General features: G+C 42.5%; 1 protein-coding gene across 3 annotated transcripts; it reads right to left on the bottom strand.

The window, feature by feature from the left end:
• Positions 1-547: 547 nt before the first annotated feature.
• Positions 548-22,964, bottom strand: gas7a (growth arrest-specific 7a). Of its 3 annotated transcripts, XM_028412043.1 has the most exons (15): positions 22,831-22,964; positions 22,633-22,670; positions 20,485-20,608; positions 18,021-18,098; positions 15,747-15,817; positions 13,889-13,951; positions 9,784-9,873; positions 9,019-9,134; positions 7,051-7,125; positions 6,581-6,659; positions 5,623-5,754; positions 4,497-4,620; positions 3,492-3,571; positions 3,193-3,291; positions 548-2,094 (listed from the first exon to the last, which is right to left on the bottom strand). In XM_028412043.1, the coding sequence occupies exons 2-15, from the start codon at positions 22,633-22,635 to the stop codon at positions 1,981-1,983; spliced, it is 1,248 nt and encodes a 415-aa protein (XP_028267844.1). In that variant the 5' UTR covers positions 22,636-22,670; positions 22,831-22,964; the 3' UTR covers positions 548-1,980. The 3 variants fall into 3 exon arrangements, with proteins under 3 accessions (XP_028267844.1, XP_028267843.1, XP_028267845.1); XM_028412042.1 differs by having other exon boundaries at positions 22,633-22,876; XM_028412044.1 differs by lacking the exons at positions 15,747-15,817; positions 18,021-18,098; positions 20,485-20,608; positions 22,633-22,670; positions 22,831-22,964 and having other exon boundaries at positions 13,889-14,183.
• Between the last annotated feature and the right edge of the window lie 85 nt (positions 22,965-23,049).

The raw sequence follows: 23,049 nt of genomic DNA, 5'->3' as shown, positions 1-23,049 counted from the left end.
CTCCCTCATATCTGGCAGCTAGCAGCATGTTTTTTTTCTTTTTCACACTTCATTCATTAGGTTGAGAGCAAGAAAGTCGGGAGGAGAGCTCCTTATAAAGGGAATTAGGCTCAGTTTAACAATCCGCCTGTATCGGCCAATCCTATTAGGATGTGAAGGTCAGTGGAGACAAACATGGTGAGGGTAATTAGCACAGTGAACAAGACACTTGAATGGACTCTACAGCGATCTATAATCTGCTTGTTTAGATATACAGTCAATATATATCAATGCAAATATGTCATAAAAATGATTAATAATTTCTTTAAAAAAATATATTCTATTAAGAAATATATCCTGTTAAATCCAGCAATTATTTGTTTTTCTCATGCTAAAAATGCTATTTTATTCCAGCCTTTCATTGATCTAGTGTTCACTTTTGAGTGATCACGGTAGAGTTACATAACAACATGTCATTTCATTTTCAAAGAGGAGATTTATTTGTTGGACGCTGCATTCTTCAGTACACCGTCTGGACAGAGGTTTACCTACCATCAAACATTCTTTTTGAAAAACATCGGGAACATTTGGGATTTAATGCACGTTAATGAAAACCACAGCAGGGGCCAGTTAACTCAACCGTTACATCATCATCATCATCATCATCATGTATGAATGAATGTTTGTCAAGAACATTTAAGTTGGAAACGTAACAACTCGTCACACTTAGTGCACAACACAGACACACACCGATAAAAACCTCTACAACAGATATGCTATTTAAAAACCTGTGCATGGAGTCCTGCAGTTCACCTGATTTAAGAAAAAAAAAGATGATGTATTTTTATTAGTGTGTTATTGATAAGGCTGGTAAAGCATTTGTTTATGTTTGTGAAACTGAAAAATAAAAAGGCAACAAATACCACAACAAAATATAAAGACAACAGACACACACACATGTAAACACAGACACTGTACATGCAGACTCTGAGCAAAACAAACATTGCTTCTGTCAGCTGGCTTTTGCTCCACTATCATCATTATTTTTTTTTTTTAATACATAATGTAATTTGGTGATTTTTTTCTTTCTGCATGTGGAGATATTCTCTGTACATTTACCCCAAAAAATAAAACAAACAACATAGTACAGTGCAAACACCTCGTCGGCCTGAACATCAGTTCAAACATTTCGGACAGTAAAATACATCTAGCCGGTATGTACAAATGTACACTGACGCAGAGAAGAAGAAGAATATATCAAGAACATTCCAGGTATATAACCGTTAGGCACTAAAAGGTGTTTCAGTGTGACTTGGACCACCTTTTTCCTCCAGACCCTATGGCCTAAACCCCCCCATCGACCACGTGTTTCAAGCTGAGGTTAACTGGATATTAACGCTGTACACCTTTTGAGTGTGTGTGTGTGTGTTAATTCAATCAACTAGACCAGAACGACCATCATGGTTCCACAAACTGTGCAGCTCTCCATATACAGTAAAAGCAAGATATTCAAAACATGCATTTCCACTATAATGAACCAGCAAAATATGAAAATATATCATATTCATTCTAAGATCTCAGTATGCTTCAGTATCTGTATCTAAAATAAAGATAATATCAATCATCAGACTTTTTTTAAACTGGAAAAGAGTTGATTGAAGCTAAACAATCCAAAATACATAGATTATTTTTTTTTACTTTACAACAGGTAAACAGCAGAATATGTTCAATGGCATTCATTAAGCTAATGTTGATTATGATGGGGTTAGAATTTAGAAGGAACATGCTGGTACTTGGAGCTGTTTCCTGGACTCAGACTGCATAAGTGAATGAACCTTTCCTCTGTTGTTATTCCAGGCAGAGAGAGAGAGAGAGAGAGACAGAAGATGAGCAGACCCCAGGAGTCTGAACATGCACCGTCCCAGATTCACTGTTGTCTGGGACTTTGTGGACGTGGTGTTTGTTTGTTTTTTTAATACTGAAGACCGGACGGCAGATTCCCTAAATGTCCATATCCACGGGCCGAACCTCGCCAGTGTTGTTCTCTTTCACCCACAGCTCCCTGTCTTTGCCCGGATCCACGTTCTGCAGCAGCTGGTCGACCGCCTCCACCGTCTGCAAAGACATTGATGTTCATCATTAATTTGATGTTATTACTCAGCAGATCAGATACCGTGAACGGTCGGCAGGATGGCTTCTCTGTTGCTGCTGTAATGCGTTTTCCACAATGTGGGATGGAGGTTTAATGATGTATACTAACTAAAGACTGCAGTAATGGCTGTGGGAGAGAAGTGCAGGGTAATATAATGCGACTGTGGATGCGACTGATTAATGATACAGTAAAGGTATATTGGCCACATGTTTGCATCATAAACATACTTGCACTTCCACTAGAGGGCACCCTAGATCAAGACTTAAGATGTTCCTTAATGCTGACAGTGTTCACACATCCTGCTCTCTCTCTCAAAGGGTATTTGTCGCTGTTCAGGGGTGTTGTGCAGATGTGGGTGATTGCAGTCTTCTAACCTCTCCACCTTCCCACTGTTTGTGTGTGTAGCATGTCTTTGATGGACTGCTTATGTTTAAATCATTTTTAAGCTTGCTTTTAAGATTGCTAAGCTAAGCATGACTTTACCAAAGGCTATACTATAGAGCAATCATTGCTCTGTGCTGACTTAAGCACAAAAGTGAGTCACTTTGATCATTAAAAGTAAACGACGAATGACCTGGATTCTACTGAACAGATCATCATACAGGGTTCATCTGTAGTGCGTGGAATTCATTTTGTTAGCCGGCACACAGAGAGGCACACTTGATGCTGACAGAAAAATGTCTCCTTAGATTTGAAGAGATAACTCTATACCTCCTCCCAAATAAGCAGAGCATCAGGGGTGGCTTCCTCTGAGGCACAGAGCGGTCACAGCCGGAGCGCCAGCTGACAGAAGGACACCGGGGGCTCGGCCTGTCACAGTGTTTACACTCACCATCCCAGCTCAAGTGGCACGCAAGTCACGTCAAAGCAGATACAATCAGTGATAAACGAGATGATGGTTTGATCAGGTTCCTGTGATCATGTCATTGGCTGTGTGTAGGATTACAAATGCTGACAATCATTTACAATGTGACAGAGTGATACAGGAAAAACACAAATAAACCATATATAACAAAATATTTTAAATAAACATAGAAGCTTAAAATGTGTATGTCACTCACGCTCTGATTGAACATGTCCGTTTCATGCCGCAGAGTTGTGTACTGGCGTAAGTGCTGCTGGATCCACTCGATCCGCTCCACCTCCAGTTTCTCCAGCTCCTGCAGTGGCAGGAAGGCAAACATCAGCACATGTCACAGATACAGAGAAGATAGAGAAGTTAATAACGGAGGGGATGCATCACGCTCTGCAGCAGCAATTCATTTCAAAGTCCAGAGGGAATGATATACAAGTAATTAAGATAAAAACTAGAGATGTCAGCCGGACTACACCCAGTTTATTAAAAGTACAAAGGCTTTACCATGCTGGTGGTGACCATCTCTTCAAACCACTTGGACTGAGTTTGGTTGTAGAGGTCCACACATCGCATCAGGTCGTCTCCTGGACAAGACAGACGATAAAAGGTAAAAGGTTGAGCAGAGGTCTGAATTTAGAGGGAGGAAACTGACACATCTTAATTTTTACAGATTTTCCAAATCCAGCTCTGCTCATTTATTTGTATGATGCATGATAAATGCTGCAATACCGTGAGGATCAGCAGAGGGCGCTCAGAAGTCACTCATCCATGAGTACAAGAGCTTGTGAGCATTTTTACTATACAGCAGTGTTTAAGAATGCACCTAATGCTAATATACTGATATAGAGTTAAGCAAAAACCATATTTTAAAACGTGAGAGCACAGATTAACATTTGAATTGATCACATTTGTAATGAAACTTAAATTTGTTATTGAATGCATCAATTCTACATTGTGTTTGTATTCGTCTGCAGAATTGTTGAGTTTTCCATTGCAGAATATTTAAGGAAGGAAATGGGTAATGCATCAGGATTTAGCCTATATCATACATACATGCTGTGTATGTGAGATGTAATCTCTTCCTCCTTTTTACTGCCTGCTATCCACCTCTATCCTTAAACACAGACACTGAAACCCAAACATGCATTCGTAGGAAGTGTGATGACATCTGAACCAACCTCGTGGTAGGAGCTACACAAGGCTGACATTATTTCACTGTAATGCATGAGCACCATTGATTAGTGCTGTGGACTGTGACTAATCTGCTGAGAGGAGCAGAGAGGACTTTTTTCTCCAGAGCAGACTGATTACACCCTTCTTATTAAAACGTCAAACACAATCTGTCTCTGGTAGGATTTCATTTTTCCATTTTTAAGAGTGTATATAAAAAATAACAAGGATGTGCTTTTTAAACCCTCATTTTCAGTTCATGGGTGAGATTACACGCTTTGTTGAAGTTCTGCTTGTTTATTAGGAGACGTCCAAGTGACTAACACTTTGACTTCTGACCTGCTTGTGTGGATTTCCGTCGGGCCTTCTTTATGTCCTCCTCTGTCTTGTTGCTGAGTTTGATCTCCAGCTGCTGGGTCTTCACCTCCAGATCCTTCTGCCTGTCTGCCAGGGCTTTACGGGCCTGTGACACACACAAACACACACATTACAGAAACAATAAATCCTCAGATATACCGTACCTACATCTATTACCAGAGTCATTACAGCCTTTCTTCATGTTGGCTACTGACATCCGTTCTCTGATCCTGGTCTCATCCTTTAATCTGTTCTTAATCCATAACATTGAGTCTCTTTTTCTGTACAGAGGCACCCTTCAAGGTCATTGTGTGACAGTGTTTAAAAAGAAAACATACGGTAAAGTAAGTGTGACATGTGACAGGCAACAACAAACAAACTTCCTGTTTGTTGTTTGACCTGTGTGTGAAAAACAGCCTGTAACTTAGGGTGTTAATCAGCTAGTTATTACAGCTTTATGAACATCCTGAGGTGGATTAAGAAAAGGGATGATGGAAAAGACAGTCTGTGTGTGTGTGTGTGTGTGTGTGTGTGTGTGAGACAATCAGTTCATAACCACCCTTGTTTCTGTGGTAGAGTTTATGCTAACAGTAGCAGCTATTCTCATTATTGGATTTGGGTGAACTCATACCCCAAAAATTCGCCATAGATTTTAATTAGTCTTTCAATTACATTAAAGTTTAGCATCAGTCTTTAGCAGAGCATGAGATGTTTATAAGTCCAGAGGAATTCCTGTAAAATATGCCTTTAAATTTATAAAATGAAAATTTAATCCAGACAGCAAGCTATCATCAAAATATGAACTTGTTGATAGATTGCCTCACTTTTGGCCTGCTCTCTTTTTGGCAGCAGAAACACAGTATTTACATATTGCTACCGCCCACCACCACATGACACACACACACACACACACAAAACAAAATGAAATGTGAAGACAGATCCATTCATGAACTGATTTAGCAGGTGGGAAGCAGCAACAAAACTCTGTGCCATGATGGACTGAGTGTAGGAGTAAGAAGGGCTGTTATCATTATGTCATCATCTGATGTAAACACACAGTGTGTGTGTGTGTGTGTGTGTTTATGTTCCGCTGTTTTCTCCACGCTACCTTCTCCACGCTGGCGTAGCGGCTCGCCAGCTGCTTCCTGAGGTCGGCGATGTGATGGTCGTACTTCTTCAGGTCCTTTTTGAAGTTGTCGCCTCTGAATGTCAGCAATGGCTTCTCCACCTCTGAGTGTAGCTGTGAAAACAAAATGTATGGAACATAATATGTTTATGTTAATGTGGAGGACATAATATCGGAAACACTTTTCTGAAATCTTGTCTTTTTTTGTAAATAGCAAGAGATTGTCTTCATATAGTTCGTTGTCAAGTTGAGGTTTAAATGATACATCCATGATGCATTGTTTACAACAGTTTCATTACTGTGATTTGCTTATTTGTGCAGCGCCTCTACAAAATCAATACCTCTGTTGACACAGTGCATTTGACTCCGAGGTTTATTACAGTCAGACCTGAGACGTGCAGCCAAATGTGTCTCATTGGTAATAAAGCCTGTTTCCTGTTCTGTAAAGTCAGATCCATCACCACAAATGGAGACAATTATATTTTCTCTCACCAAACACTTGCCCCCATAATAAGAAAACTGGCTTTTTTTATGACACTTCAATAAACTACACTGTGCCTGTCAGCAGTGTTGGCCCTCCACGCTGAATGCTAATCTTGTGAGAAGCTGCTGCTTCTGCGGGCTTGATAAGGCTTCTCATGTTGCTGCCTGACCATACATTACAGAGGCATGGTGGTGTAGGGGGAGAGCCTGCATGGTCCTGGGTGGGTGTCTCGTCAGAACACGTAGCTAATTAATTAGACAACAGAGGGCTATGAAAAGCTCCCAGGCTCTCTCTGCTTTATTTAAGGCTGTGTCTGAGAGCCAGTGTGCAGTTTATGCATCGCTGGTAATCGGGACTCTGGGATGGGTCATTTTCCTCGGTCAGTGCTGACAGAGTTGAGGTAAACAAGGCCTGTCACCTCAGAATGTGGCTGGATCAAGTATAGCAGTGCATCACCTTGTTGGAGAACTTGAGGTGAACTTCAGCTTCGTCGTGGAGACTCTTCTTCAGCTGAGTCCAGGCTTCTCTGAGGGTTCTGCAAACAGATAAATCAACAGATAACTACTGTGTCTCCCGGGCACTCATCAAACATTATATCAGTATGGCAGTGAGCATATAGAAGGGACAAGAATGCCAAGAGTGTGAAGGTTTTTTGCTGCTAGCATCATTGCTGTACAACGCCTCACACTAAAGCATGACTTATAGTTATAAATTCAGGTTTCCAGCTCTAGAAGTTTTAAAAGCTTTGTTTTACATCTGACAGACAAATATAATAGCAGGGACATTCTTTGAAAGAAGCATCAAACACAAAACAAGTCTATTTTTAGTTGTGGCGATTATTACTGAAACTGTCCAATGTCTGCAGAGGCAGCTTTGGAGGTGCACTCACTAAATTCATCTTAACAGCGTCTGTTTATTGCACTCACCCTTCCTCCTGTGCTGCCAGGGGGCTCAGAGAGAGCTTGGAGAGGTTCTTGGCATACTCTTCCTCAATCTTTATCCTGAAACACCAAACAGTGAAACTGTCACATGCCTTGCTCAGAGGAGGACACTGATGCTTTTTTGATACAAAACTTTGGAAATCCAAACTGCACACACACATACACACACACACACACACTGCTATATTCTACAGAGCACATTTTCAGAGCAACTGATCCCTTGGGTTAGAAATGAGATGTGCTCCTCAGACTCTCCCTGAGGGACGCATCTGAACATTTACCATCCACACCTGAGTAAATCTGTCACCTAAAGAAGGTCAGACAGCACATTCATTGACTTAATGCTCAGATTCTCGCAGGCGCAGAGTTACTCGGAAACAGCAGAAAAGGTCAGGGTTGAATAAAAAAATTCTCTAGAAGCATTTGGGAACCGGGGCCTTGTTGAGCACATTCAGGGAATCTTCATTAAGTTCCCACGACTCCGGACGAGTATAGAGGCTTTGTTGAACAAGGTGGAGCTAATTATATAGAGAGGTGTGAGATCGGATGTAAAAGTTATTCAAAGGGCTTCTGGAATCCTGGTGCTGATTCAGTGGGAGCTGCTTTGTTTGAATCTATAGCTCATTGATTACAGGGTGGAAGCATATAATGCAAAGTTGGGGCTCTTTTAACCTACAATGTTATTACCAAACACTGCTGCGGCCATATCTGAAGCAGAGAAAAACAAAGAGACACGCACTCCTTGGTCTTCAGAGTGTCGAGGTGTGTTCGGGCTCATTATCCTGCTGCAGTAGGAAAACTTCTCCACTAACCAGAGTGTGTAGCACATCTCTATAGTGTGGAGTGCTGCTTCTCCTCTGTCAAGACAGTGTTGAGTCCCTGCAGGTGTCCAAAAACAACCACCATATTCCCAGCAGCATGTTTCATTGTTGCTTTGACACACTCTTTCCTGCTGGTCTCCTTACACACACACACACACACACGCCCTTACCGCCACACATCAGTAACTGTTCCCATCATCCACTGTGAAATGCTGAGAAATAGTTTAAAGATACTCACCTTACACCTTTTTTTTTAAAATGATTTTGATCTGTATTGATGTATACAGATCAATATAAAAATAGGTACTGTAATATCACACTTTGTGGTATTATGGTAGAATTTTAGTGATCTTTAACTTTCTACAAATACAAATTTCCTCAGAAAATAGTCACAGTGCTAACAAAAGAGCACAGAAAAACTGGTGCTGATAAGAACTACAGGGAGATAACAACTCCCGGATAAAATGCCACAATTGATTTTTCTCTCTACAATAAAAAAACTGCACATTTTAAATCCAAGATTACCTCCGTATGCAATCTATCAATCGATTACATGTTACGTTGTATACATGCAAAATCTTCATGTGGTCTTTAAGAGAGGTCTGTGCCACATAATAGTTGGATTTTTATAGTTTAGCCGCACCAGCTGCCTGCTCTAGCTCTGTGAAAGTGTTACTGTGGAGTTGTTGGGGGAACTATTTTCCTCGGTGGATTAATCTACATTTGATGGAGTATTTCCTCCAGCAGCACAGCAGGCAGTGTATTTGGGCCAGTGTCTTTGGTAATTAAGAAACATGTCACCCAGTGCAACGCCCATTGATCTGTTTTTAGCAACAAAGGAGCTCTGTGGCACAGAAGAACAACATATGTCAGGAGTGTTTTTAAGAATCTGTTGACAGGAAGAGAAACTAATATTCTTAGTGTTTTCCTGAGGAGGTCACTGATTCCCTCTCTTTCATCATCTTGCATCTTGATGTGACTAATTTCTACTTTAAAAAAAATTTGATTTTCCAGCTTCTGCAGTGTGACTATTTCTGCCTCTAGAGCAGCTCAGTGTCTGACACTTTCGCTGCTTAATTAATTAAATCTGCTCACAACAAACTGCATTTCTCCAGTCCAGTCCAGTCATTACCTCTCATGGATAAACTCAGCCATCTCTTTCTGCATCTGTTTGCCCTTCAGCTGCTTCTGCAGAAGAACTTCGAAGCCCGCCACAGAGGTGGTCCCCTGGGGGTCTTTCTTGTCGGTCTGAGAAAGAGGAGCGCATCATTCAGTCACACAGGTGCACTGACAGAACATCCCGTAAATCTCTGGGCTGTTTGTGAGAATGAGCTATGTGTGGTGAGTCAGATACTGCGCGCATGAATACGTGAGTCACGCTTGAATGTCAAGAAGGGCATGCGTTGGTGTTGTGATTGTGTGCGCGTCAATCACCGATGAGTGCATGTGTGTGAAAGAGGTTTGGGTGATGTGTGGCGATCTGTTATGTTTGTGACAGCAAACGTGATGCAAAGGTGCCAGATTTGTGTCACACAGCAGGACCGAACAGCAGGTTAGCACACAAACAAAAACAAAACACAGCAACATGACATGACAGGCTGGGGACCAGAGGATCAGATTAAAATTTAATTTAGGATGGAAATGTATGGAAACTGAAAATTACAGGAGCCACCTGGGAGATGTTGGGATCATTGTGTTTGCAGAGATGCTGTTCAAAACTCAAACATGAAAACCAATAACATCTTTAGTTAAATGAGGAGGAGAGCGCTGGTATCGGATAATTGGCGTCTTTGCACCTAGTTCAATATAAGCATTTCACTTTGTCAGCAAAGACTCACTCTAAAGGCCAAACCAAAGGTGATGATGGATGTTATTTATGGGTCTTAGAGGGACTCACCCAGAAGTAATCGCAGTAGCTCCATTCGTTGGGTTTAAGGAGCTGCTGCTCCGGACCTTCTCCAGGCAGAGGGAAAGTCACACAGTTGATCTGGAGCCAAACAAAGGGAGTAGTAAGCAATGTGAAACAGAGCTGCTAACACTTTCAAAAGGTCTGAGCATCATTTGGATCATGCAGATGAGACGGAAAGATACATGAGTAAACACATAAATGTGGTGATCCAGAAAGGTGACCCGTGAGGCCTGGGGTGGGGGTTGGGACAGAAAACACAGAGGCAACACTCAGAGAAAAACCAAGGAGAAACAGTTTCTTGTGTATTCCTCTAACTGGACAAATGAACTTTATTCACTTGAGAATACGCGGTGTTGCAGATAAACACACCCAGCGCCCAGCCTGAATACAGACTCCACGGTCCACAGCGTCTTCATTTACTCTCAGGGCTGCAATTATGTAATGTTCACCATCTGCAAGCCCTCCCTCCTGGCACTGCAAGATACCCTCTGTGCCATGTCAACTGCTGCTGCAAACTGCACGGGCATCTAGACAGGGTGCTTTAACCACAAACACACACACACAACACACACTGACTCACAGTGTTTACAGCATGAGTCCACCACTGTACTGCACTGTCAAAAAAGACTGAATTCAAACAGGCAACATCTACCAGCTGGCTGCAGATTTCTGTCTTACTTCCAAATTTCAAATAATGGTGCGATTATCAGTTATGTGCATTCATGTTGTTGTTTACTATCTTAGCTGCTGAGTAACGTGTCAGGGTTAAGGTACCATATTGGTAAGGTTAAAGGCCTTTAAACAGAGGTACGGTGCAGGTTTAGTGTAGAGGCACAAAGTTCTAAAAATGAATAAGCACCAAATATAAAAGCTCTGATCCAGCAGTATAGATACATAAATTTTCCTATTTGACCAAGGTGATAGCAAAGTGGGATTCAGTTCAGTGACAATAAACAAAGATACATTCCACAACATTATTGTTATTATGGATATTAACACAGCCACAATATTTGTGTGGCAAACATCTCATATTGTGAACAGTGCCTCAATATTTGTAGTCTTTTAGCTCTCAGTTACAACTATAGAGCTTCATGTATGTCTCCTTGCTGTTAGGCTGGTATTGGTAGTGATGAAAGTGAACCAGAGCAGTAACATTACAGCTGGACAACTACACCGTGAGCTAAAAGTCACAAGAACTCTGCACAACCAGGAGAGAACATTCATTAGACATATACAGTAGTTTTTGGCCCAAAAACAGTGGAATGTAGGTATTCTGCATTTCCATTTCTTTGCACAGCATCTCTGTCAGGGGGATTCTCTCCCCTGATGTGCTTCTCTGCAACAGCGAGCATGAAAAGTTCCAGCGACCACCTGACTCTGACCTCTTTATTCTCTGTTCTGCCACCGTGACACTTCATCTGAACAGCTTCCAATAAACAACTTAACAGATGAGTAATGCTTTGTTTCTCTCTTATATAATCACTGAAATCCTGAGGAAGTGTAATGGCTAGCTGCCAGTGAAGCTCACTGATACAACAGCAGACAAATAAAACATGAAAGAATGTGAGAAGATGCACATTAACTCACAGTAGCACGTTGTAATGTAAAAGAGCTGAGAGTGTGATTTACTCTGTGTGTCGACCAGTCACTTTGTTCATTTTCTGCCTCAGAGATCATACTGATTGTCATGGGCACCAGATTTTCCATTACACTGGCTCCACATTTATCATGACTGTTGTTTGTCTCCCTCTCACATCCCGTACAAAATGAGACCATTCATCTAAAGGAAGCCTGTCTGGCTAACTTACTTCTCCTTTATGGCTGCTTAGTGAGGTACTCCAGGGCAGGGAATAAAATATTAATATAGATTACCTTTATGACACAGCATGTAATAAATCCTTCTGAGCGATCTGAGGGCCATTTTGGGCTACATTTGAAGTCCAGACATCAGACTCTGGATGCTGCAGAGGGCTTTAATGTTTGGATTTAGCACCAAAAAAAAGCTTCAAGCAACACATAACAGTGCAGATTTGTTGAGTGAATTGGGACATTTTGTCCTCAGTCAGCATTCATAAACAGTCACTCTCATGGGGGGTTTTGTATCCAGGCTACAGGCAATGCTTATTTCATTACATATTTTTGTGTTTATATATTTATTTCCCTCTTTTTGTTTCTTTTGCTGAGGTAAGGGGAAAAAATCATGATACAGTCATGGACAAATGGCCCATGAGAGATGAAAACATAATGGTTTGGCAGTCGAACAAACAACTGAAACATCGCTTCCACTCTCTCTCACTTCCATTTCTTTGCAGCATATTTCAGCATATAAGACTCTAGAATGCTCTGCCACTGTTGCTAAGCGACAAATTACTTTTGCTGTAAAATACCCCCCCCCCCACCACCCCCTCTCTTTTTTTTCTCCCCTCTGCACATATACACCTTCTCTAACAAAACAATCTCTGACTTCCTCTGTATCTTGACCAATCAAAACCTCCCATCCGAGTCCCGCCAACGAAGCCAGGAGACACTCCGCTGAGCACACACAGCATAGCAACAAGTCAAACCACACGTGAATGAGTGCTTAATTAAAAAAAAACAAACAAAAAAAAACACATGAGTTTGGTCACAAGCGGTGAAGGTGAAAACAAGGTTGCACAGCGGCTGCTTCCCCAGTGTGATGTGTGAAGCCTCGGCATCCTGTGAGGGTCCATTTTGCCAACAGTCATGGATGTGTGCGTCTCCATGACAACTGTGGAGGGGTTGTGTAATGTGAGGTGCACCATGGTGAAAAAAAAACACACACACACACCTCTGAGGGTCACTGATTCAGACGTTATCACCTGTATGTTTTTCCAGCTGCAGCAGAGATATTTTATGTTTATGATTGTTGTTTATGTTCCTGCAGAGATCAAGTCCTCTCCGCAATCCAGTTTCCAAGAAATAAACATACCTCAGCTCTACAGGAGGATTCGATACAAGTGAAGCCTGAACACACAGTCAACAACAAATGAACAGGGGGAAGCTTTTGAAAAAAAAAGGGCCCTGCACAGAAAAAGGAAGAGATCCTTTCAAACAGTATGTCTTCAGTAAATATCTGAATGGCTCCCCCTCTTCTCCTATGGCAGTGTTTTCCATTTCAACACCCATTAATCAGTGCTATTGCCTTTGTCACCATGGAAACTGGACTTGCTGCATCTCTTGCAGGTCTGCTGAGGTTTTTCACAATAGCCAGACTGATGGCTCCCATGGTTGCAGCAGGTCAGTGAGCCCACCGAGCGCAAAATCGACCCCTGTGAGACACAAAAGCACCTCTGTCTGCCTTACCCATCACCACCGCACGGTCGCCTCACCCTCACCGCCACCTCCACCCCCACTGCCATCATTATTAACTGGGAGATTACATAAGCAACAGCTTCTGTCTGGGCATCTTGAGACAAAGCTCCTGTATACTTCCCCAAAAATATGAATGCACTCTGTTCCTCCTCCTCCTGCTACTGAGAAGGAAACTGAGGAGTTTACTGCCTAAATTCTGCTTCAAGTCTCAAATGATGTGCGACCTGCACTGCCCAGCTGATTTTATGAGAAGCCCTTTGAGGGAGAACGAGAGGGGACGCAGTACCATACTGAGCAACAACTGGATGACAGAAACCCTCAGAGATCACTGACACTTTATCTGACAGACGATTCTAAAAATACCAACAGCAGTCTGCAGGCACCTCGATCAGCTCCTCACGTTCCAGTTGCTTCAATCATTTGAAAACCATTTGAGCATAAATTTAGGTTTAACAGGCATTAAATCCATATTATAGATTGACACTGCTAAAGTCAGGGACACAGAAATGAGTGCAGGACTCCTAGACATCTTCTTCATTCAGACTAACGTGGCATCCAAAATGCAGGGAACCCCCCCACGCTACTCCACGAGGACCCACAATGCATTATGATTTGAGCAGCAAGCTTAAAGACGATGTCAACAGATGGTAGAAAAAACCAGGGGATGTGAACTTATTTATGGCGCACGATGAGACACTCAGAGGAGGATGAAGAGAGACAGGAGAAGATGAAGAGGAGGATTGAGTTCTTGGATACTCACAGTGATTTTGGTCTCCTTGACCTCCTTGATCTGCCTCTTGGCTGGCGAAACAGAGCCAGGGGGCTGCGGGGCGAGACAGGAGGGGTCGTCAAAACTCTCCTCAGTGTCAAAGCTGGCTTCCATCATCATCCCTCTCACCTCCTCCTGCTTCTCTATTCTGGGAAAGCCTCACACTCTCCTCTCTCTCTCTAACACACACTCTCTCTCTCTCTCTCTCTCTCCCCACGCACCAAAGCTGCCTTCAGTCTCACAAGCTATGGAGTGAGTGGAGAGGAGTCGCGTTGCAGGAGGAGGGGAGGGGATATGTGTGTGTGTGAAGCGATGGGAAGATAGCCTTAGGGGTGAGGAAGAGGAGGAAGAGGAGGAAGGGGTGGGGGGGGGGGGTGTAGGGGTAATTGGTGGCGGCTGTGGGAGCGTGACGAAGCCTAGCCCCTGCTTAAGCTGCTGCTGTCACAGGAGTTTTGAGGTGGGAGGCAGCGAGGAGGAGGCTCCTGCCCCTATCACCACCTTACCTTCAACCCCCTCCTCACCTAACGATGTCCACGCAGCAAGAGAGAGAGAGAGAGAGAGAGAGAGAGAGAGAGAGAGAGAGAGAGAGAGAGAGAGAGACCACTAAGCCAATTCTGGAATGAAAGAAGAACAAAGACCAACAGAGTACAAAGTGAAGAAAAAACAGGAGGAGGAGGGGGATTTATTTACATGAACCTTGCCACACCTCCCTCCCAAGAGGACCAGATAGTGAGGGAGGAGGGAGCAGCAGTGGCATTGGTGGGGGCTGGTTTGATGGAAATGGCTGAACGATGATCTGTAGAAGACTAATTACGATTAGGGAAAGCCAGAGGAGGGGGGAGGAGAGAGAGAGAGAGAGAGAGGGAGAGAGAGCAGAAGGGAAAACAGGCAGCCAATGAGTCGTAGCCTCTCTGTCTGTGGAAGCAAAGTGTGTTTTTGAATGAGTTGCATGCACATGTAAATGGTTAAGAAGGTAAGCAGAAGAGTTAGGTCAAGGTGTAATATCAGCTGTGTTCACAGCTGAGTGAGCGGTAAGAAGGCGGCAGCTGAACAGTTAACATCTGTCTCATATGACAGCACTTCGCCTGAGGCATCAAACGCAAGACGTGTGCAGAGCAGACACCACACGTGATCACTGCAGCGCTCACACCTCCTTACAACATCCACCTGCTCTGGTTCAACAACACCACCACAGCAAAGAACGTGATTGCCATGAATGAGCATGATGTTCTCACCTTTGCTGTACAAAACATGGCGGCTGGCGGCTTCAACCACCACGACTGCGGCGCAGATTTTGGGATCTGTGGTCCCGATACCCCCAGCGTGAGCTGTGGATGTCTTGGCTGGCCTCCTTTCTGACAAACTCTGACATGTGGAGTCCAAAATCTTAGCTGCCCATATGGCCCAACTGTCCATCTATACTTTCCTGTGCGATCATGACACGGTATGCCCTCATCTGACTCGTAATTAGTCACATGGGTTGGCATGTAGACAATGTTGGCCCTGGTTCATAGGAGCTGCGGGAGCGGCCCTGCTTTCAGTGGACACAGCTTGGCAGATTTATATGATAGATACACTGATATTCTGTGAACTGAAAACAGTGCTCGTGCTGGATGAAGCGTGGCTTTGATGGTTTAGCCAACAGAAAGTCAAATTCAAATTATGATAAATCAGATGTCCAAGCAGTGAGGAGGTTGGGTTGCATGGATGTTGTCGGCCAAACATAAGAGGCTGCTAGGGTAGATTTCCTTTCTCAATGACCAAAGTCACACTCTCACCTAATAATGTATTTCAATGGTGGCTTTATGACACTAAACCCTGTGCGCTCAATAGGCTTTTTGTGGCTTACCTGTTTGTACAGTGTAGCTTTCCTCAGATTAACATTAGCAGTCTCTGTGGGCTGACTGTGGGATCCATTGGCTGAAAAAACACAGATAATCAACCAAATTAGTACTGATGACAATAACACACACCCTTCAGGGCAATAACTGTAAAGACATCAACAAGTTTGAGGACACATTGAAAATCATAACATCTTCTTTTTAGGTTTTTATAGTATTTTTCTTCTCCTTACATCCACATATGAACCCATATTGAGAAATATTATTATTAATGAGCCTGGCCCTCGAGGGCTTGCAGCTATCTAGTAATGTCCCTGGCTTCTTTCTGCAGTCCTGTAGTGGTTCTCCATCGCTTGTGATTCATGAGCTGTCCGTTTCCTGCATATCAAATCAGCCCATCTCTAGCTGAAGGTAAACACGTGAGCCCGGCAGAGTGCGACCCCCGAGGCCACACGTCACAGCCCGGCACGCTGGACAGAGCCGGACGCCTCCAGGACACAGAGGCAACTCCAAAAATAGAGATAGTGATCACTTTGCTTATACATAGAGGCTCTAAGAAATCTATGACCTGCATTGACCCCCTCAGTGACCAGTAAAATTGAATATTGGATTGAATATTTTCAATACATGCAGCTAATCAGTCAGGCACAAAGGAGAAAAGATCAGAAGCCGATGAAGTCTGTTGGAGTGATGATCTTTTATTTTTTTAATATCTTTTCAGTCTTCACAGGAACAATTGGCCGTACCTTAAATATCAAGTTATAACCAGCAGCAGGAAACAGCTGGAATTCCTTTCTTCTGTTAGAGATTCTGTTTGAGATTATCAGCTCAATAAATACCTCATTTTATCTTGTTTGTTTAATCTGTGTAAAAGCAAGTGTAAAAATTACTTTAACAAAAGGTTACACAGTAAGTTTGACTGCTTTTAGCTGGGAGCAGTAATTAAGAGGAGTTTATGCATGTTATTGCTGTTGTTGGCTGAGATCTGACAGAAGATGCCATTTTATTTATTATACTGATGCTACTGAAGTGTGCAGGTAAACACATAAAAATACTCACATAATAACAGACAGTGAATATTTGGACTTAAATTAGCCAAATTAAAACTAATTGATAAAAAAAATGCAATTTCACCTGTGCCTACCATTCATCCTGCATATTATCTACATCTAAAAATGTAACTGAGCTGTCTGTCATGTAACTGTCTTTGTGTAGAAATAAACATTTCTAAAGCTTAAATCTTGCAGCCTCAGTCCAGCATCTTGTTTGACCTACATTCCCTGAAAGCTGTGTTGTTTGCAGGGGTGGCTGCCTGGGTCTACCTCAGTTTGGAAAAGCAGTGTTGTTGTGTCTGCATATCTTATGCAGCTCAGCAGACATTTAGAGACTAGCTTGTGAACAAAGTGGAACATTTGGTGGCTAAACATCCAGGTATTTCCCTCTGGAGCTGCATATTTATATGTCTGCGATGCCGAGGCAATTTAGTCATATCACTCCTTTCAGATACAACATCAGATTTTCTCAATCTGTCTCAACCTGCCGGTTAGATCCCCAGCTTCCTGTTCAGAGGTTAGCACAACCCAGATCTGATCCTGGCCTTCTTCAAACACCATTTTCTCTACGGAGGATCACACTTGTCTGGTTAAATGCTGACAAACTCCCCTGCAGCTGACTGCCTCCACTGCGCTAGTTTTCATTCTTCCTCTAAGTGTTTGGGCCACACGCCAGCAGAAAGAAGAAAACCATCTGCTATCTGCTGAGATGTGGTTAGAGAGGATGCTGGCAGCGATGAAACATAATAATCCACTCATTAAGAAAGTCTAGGATTTCCTCCAGTCGTGCTAACTGAGCTTCACGATAACGCAGTGGAGAAGCACATTACAAGAGATTAGTCAAAGGTTTCTGTAAGAACCTTTTGGCTAAGTCTCTGTACGATTAGTGTTGAGTCACATTTAGCTGAAGGAATCTGGTTTTAGAATATTATACAGATTGGTACAGATGATGAATGATGGCCAGGAGGCATAATCTGTCTGCCTGAATAAAAAATTAAGTCACAACCTTTAGCTCCAAATGAAAACAATCTTTATAAAAGAAGCTATTTACCAACTGAATGAATGAATTTCCCTGTTTCTCTAGTTTTGTGTCATTCTTATCAACACAAACCTTAATTAAACTCATTTTCCCATCCCTTTCACCTCTTTTTTTAATACTGTTTTTGTTGTTACGTTGTTCATATCGTTAGAAAATGTGGATGGCTGACAGGAAAAAAAGCCCAGCTTTACCATATGGCGATGAGTTCTGTGGTGCCAGCGGTCTCTGTGGGGCCTCAGCTGACGAGGAGGGACGCCGCCATGTTGTTTCTGGAACAACACAAACAACAGGAAGGAAGGATGACGGTGGGGAGAAAAAAATGTGGAACAGTTTCACAGAACATCAGCTCCTCATGATGAAATGCCTCATTCAATATGATAAATAACACACACACACACACACATTGCATTTCTTAATAATAACAAAAACACCATTGTACATTATGTCAATAACTATGTATCAGATTGCCTTTACATTGCCAATATCTTCTTACTTTAATGGCCCTATTGTTTAGAATGTATTGATTTTTGCTTGTGAGCATGTATTGCTATTCAGACTTTATACATCTTATGATCCTATCCCTGCACAGGAAATCACAGAAGCTTAATTGAACAAAGTAAAAGCAATCCGACTGCAGAGATGATTAAATTAATTTCGTCAAAAATAAAAATGATGCTTGTATGTTTTGGTTGAAAAAAAAAAACTAAAAAACTTCCTCCTGGATAATTTTGCTGCCTGTACTTTAGCTGTCCATCACATACAATTGATCACAGATCATTCCACTTAGCAGAGCAAGATGTCCTTTACGCTATAGTATAATGGGAGTGCAGAAATATTTTGGCAGAGCTGTTATTGTGGTGGCACAAATGTCCAAATAGTGTGTGGATGGAAAGCTGAAAGTGAAGAATCATGGAAATCTGTTGTTGTTATGTGTAGATTACATGCAATGAGTGTGTCTTAAACATTTTTTAGCCACTAATCTATCAATAAAATGTGGTGTCTGCTACAAGCTGAGCAGGAAAAAGACTGTCTGACAGCTGGTCCAATGCTGAGTGAGCAGCAGCAGAATAAGAAGACTGACAGCTGCCATCTTGAGTTGTCAGATTACATGAAGAAGTTGGGCTGATGGCAATTTTATGGCAGAAAACAGTGTGCCAGAAGACGGGCGATGATCATTCTGTGCTTCTTCTTCATCTGGTAGTGTAATGGATATATGCTTATTGCTAAAGAGTAGCATCCCTAGTGATAAGTAGCCCTGTATCCCACCTACTTCATTTAATTACATTGAGTATAGGTGTTAGATTTCATTTATTTACTGCCAAGCTGCTTAGAGAGCATCAACCTGCTCCAGCTCCTTCTGATGGACCCCCTGCCACTCCCAGGCCAGCTGGAGATGGGTCCTGGGTCACACCTGGAGCTGGTTATGTCCACCTCACTCTGAGCCTTTCGCAGATCTATACACTTCTACACAGCATGCCTGACCACTTGTCTTATTGTTCCCTAGGCTAAATGTAAATTAAACATAATAACAACAACAACATAATAACTCATAATTCCAAATCCCATTGTGATATTTGTGGCTCCAAAGGGATTAAGTGAAAGATTTTCATCTGATCCTCCTTTGTGCACCAGTTCTATTAAATGACTGAAAACAAGCAGCTTTCTTTATAACACACTCCATGCCAGCTTTTGTGATGGTCCATATTCAGACATGAAACAGCAACAAAACAAAAGTGACTGCTGCAGCATATGGTGTCTGAATGTAAAAATAGCATTTGGGCGATTTTTTTTCTGATCAGTGTGCAGTGTGTGTGTGTGTGTGCTGTGAGCCAAAGTGCAATCATTGCCAGAGTTGTTGTTGAAGCAGCCTTAGTTTGTCCCGTGGGAGCTTCTCCTATCCCCCTGGATTCCTTCCCAAATGAGGTGTAAAACACACACACACACACACTCCAAAGTGTGTGACAGGTCGCCTGCCTTCCAGCCTCTGTATTAATATCACTCTTCAGTCTCTTGTTAGAGAGCAGCATATTAGAGCAAACGACAAACAACAGACACATCCTTCCACTTGTGAATCCACAGATATCTCTGCTCGGCCTGAAGTGCCGCACGTTTAAGATAATCAGATTATAGCGCATCGAATCTGCAGGCCTGTCTCCACATGAACGGACTGCTGAGACACGATGATGGCGAGGAATGATAATCAGTCCTCATAGTTCACAATGTGACGGTAGCGAGAGCTGAATGCTGCAATATCCACTGAGATCAGCATACTGGAGGTGTAGTGATAATGAACTGCTGAAAGGCAAAAACAATAGAGTTTGACTGTGTAAATCGATTCCCAATAAGTGAAACCAAAGAACAGTAATAATGTTCGATCTCATTAAGGAGTGAGGGTGCTGAAACTACCTCAGACAAAAAGACAATTAAAGCCCCTGCCTTGCCATAAACATCTAACCTTATGAATAGACAAGGAACAATCAAAACAGAAGATCAGCTTGTGGAGCTGTGCACGCTTTTGGCTGACAATGACAGAGACTGCTGATAGTGCCAACTAGAACCTGACTCTACACTGTAACCTGCAACATATACAGATTATAGAATATAAAAACAAACCATGAACAGTTGACTCTCTGGTACTGCTGTTTGTTTTCTTACCTTTGCTGGAGCTGTTGACGTAGTACCTCTGTCCCTCAGGTGATGTGTAGCTCCTCCATCCTGGGGGAAGGGGCCGCCTGTCAGTCTCCTCTCTGGGTGCAGCAGAGCTCAACGCCACTGGCTTCTGTCATAAACAAATACACATTTTATCACTACATAAACTTAATTGCAATTGCAATTGAATTGAATAATACAGAACACATTGAGCAAGATCCATAATTGAGAAGAAAGACAGATAACTGTGTTGTGAATGCTGAAACCTGTGAAAGTGGATAGCTGAATCTACCCCCATCTATAATGTGCTGCTGCTTCATTAAAGTTTATACAACTTCAACCCACAAGCTTGCATACACAGTAAATGTCGGAGTCATCACAGCCTCTGCAATAAGTAATGTTATTATCGTCAAATCCCCATTTTGCCTTTCAGCGGTTCTCACTTGCTAAATAATGGTGTTATTCATATGGAGAAATATGATCCACTAAATGGATAAATAGTGATAAATTTCTGCTCCACCTTATCAGCAGTTCCCAGGAGTCTGCACTGCCATAGAGCCTTATTTTTTTATTTTTTTATTTTTTTATATTCGGGCTGCACTCTGAGCACACAGGCCCAGAAATGACTGCAGTGTGCTTTACAAGGGAAAAGTCGTTTTTAATCTGCAGGGTTCTCTGCCTGGCTGTTCATTTTCAGATGCAGCGGTGCGTGGCCCGTTCAGATCTGTCTGCTGAATCTGACAGAGAGACTGCTGAACTTCAGCATGGAGCACACCAATCACACATCTAAGGGGAGGTGGGCGGATGCAATCGGACAGATATATAAATGGGGGGGGATTATAACCGGAACGATAAAGGAGTCATATCATGTTCTTTTTTGCCCACTTGGGTAACAGGGCAGAGTGGGCGGATAGACTCGATTGATGTGTGACATTACAGGGAATCATTGGCTCTTTTGACTGCGGCTGAGGCTTTCTGCAGCGTTTCAGCTGCTGAATTCACAGTGAGGGGATGTTTACTGCACGGAGAAGATAAGTGACATCCTCTCCTGACAGTTAACAGTGACCCATGTAATGAAGAGTCTGTCCTCCCATAAAAAATGACCCTAGGTGTCATTTGTGCAGCAGTTTATTAGAGCCTATAGATTTATTGCTAAGCAACATTTAGGTGGCGGTCGTGATTAGACTTTCATTTTTCTAAATTCCATTAAACTAGTAAAAACTTGCACAGTAGATTATCTAAGGGTCAGAAAATGTATTTACACCTGTCAGCCTACATCACATCAGATGCCAAATCTGCAAAAAAAGCACTGCAGGGAGGAGGTCAGGGTGGATGGACGCATCAACGCTGCATACGTTTGAGTATAGGAGATAGTACAAGCTCTAAGTTTTATCTTTACTTATCATGTTGGAGGACCTCCACTCCACCGATGTCAGCTCAGTTTTCTCTGACAGGAATAGAAACTAACAAGACAAGCTGTGTGAGACTGCTCGCTGCTTCCTTGAGCCTCTGCTGTCTGATGAGGACTGACGGGTAAAAAAGAAAGTAAGGCATTTAGATCCCTTTCAACCAGGCAGGAAAATGTGGTTAAGAACCTCGGCTTCCACACAGTGGTGAAAGAGAAGAGAAGTGGAAAAAAAGCATTAAATTAGGACATCACAAAAAAGTTATGATAATCTTATATCTATGATTATCACAGTGTCCATGTGTAATTTTAGATCGCTCCACCAACTGTTAAAAGCACTTTTTTTTCACATGGGTTGTTTCAGTGCCCTGCGGCAGCTGCTGAGTTTCAAACAGCAGCAATTACAAAAAAAAAATCAAGAGGAAGCCTTGGAGAGGAGTGTGCAGTCACTCCACACAGGATGCACATAAAAACACAAGGAAAAGCAGTTGCATGGTGGGAAAAAAGATGAGCCCTAAATTCTCTGCAGAGGATAAACTGGCATTTACAGAAGCACAACACATTCACCAGCGTGCTGGCAGCTTGAAAAACACAAGTAAAAAAGGGGAAATCAACTGATTTTTAAATTACATGTCTGCTTCATTTACCAGTGACAGTTCTAATGCTGATTACAAAGTCTCCCAGGCCTCTATTTGATACTGCCTAGAAGACCCATATTAGACAAAAGGCAATTAAAATAAAGTTCTTACCATGCTGTTACGCTGAGGAGCAGTCAGTCAACCAGCCACTGGAAACATGAATGAGAGGACAGAAAGGATTATTAGATCTCATTACTGTCCAAAATGATCCAAAGCCAGCAGGGTCACAGCTCAGGAAACAGAGGGAACACAGAGAGACGCTTAATATCCTTTAAACTAAATGGCTTTTTCTCCTCACCCCACTCATACCAAATAAAAGGCCTGGCAGAGAGAGAGAGAGAGACATGCTTTGGTTCTGATCAGTGCGAGACATTTTCTGTATGATTCTTTGTTGAGCAGAGAAGTCCAGAGGTTGTCAGTCTGTGTCGGGAAACACAAAAGCGGACACTGTCAGACGGTTTTGTGATGTACAGGGACATAACAAGGACTTTTCTGTCTTGCTGGCTCGTTCTCTTCTGTTAAATCCAA

The sequence above is a fragment of the Parambassis ranga genome, chromosome 8 (genome assembly GCF_900634625.1).
Source record: "Parambassis ranga chromosome 8, fParRan2.1, whole genome shotgun sequence".
Classification (NCBI taxonomy): Eukaryota; Metazoa; Chordata; class Actinopteri; family Ambassidae; genus Parambassis; species Parambassis ranga.
This window is presented reverse-complemented; position numbering and strand designations above follow the sequence as displayed.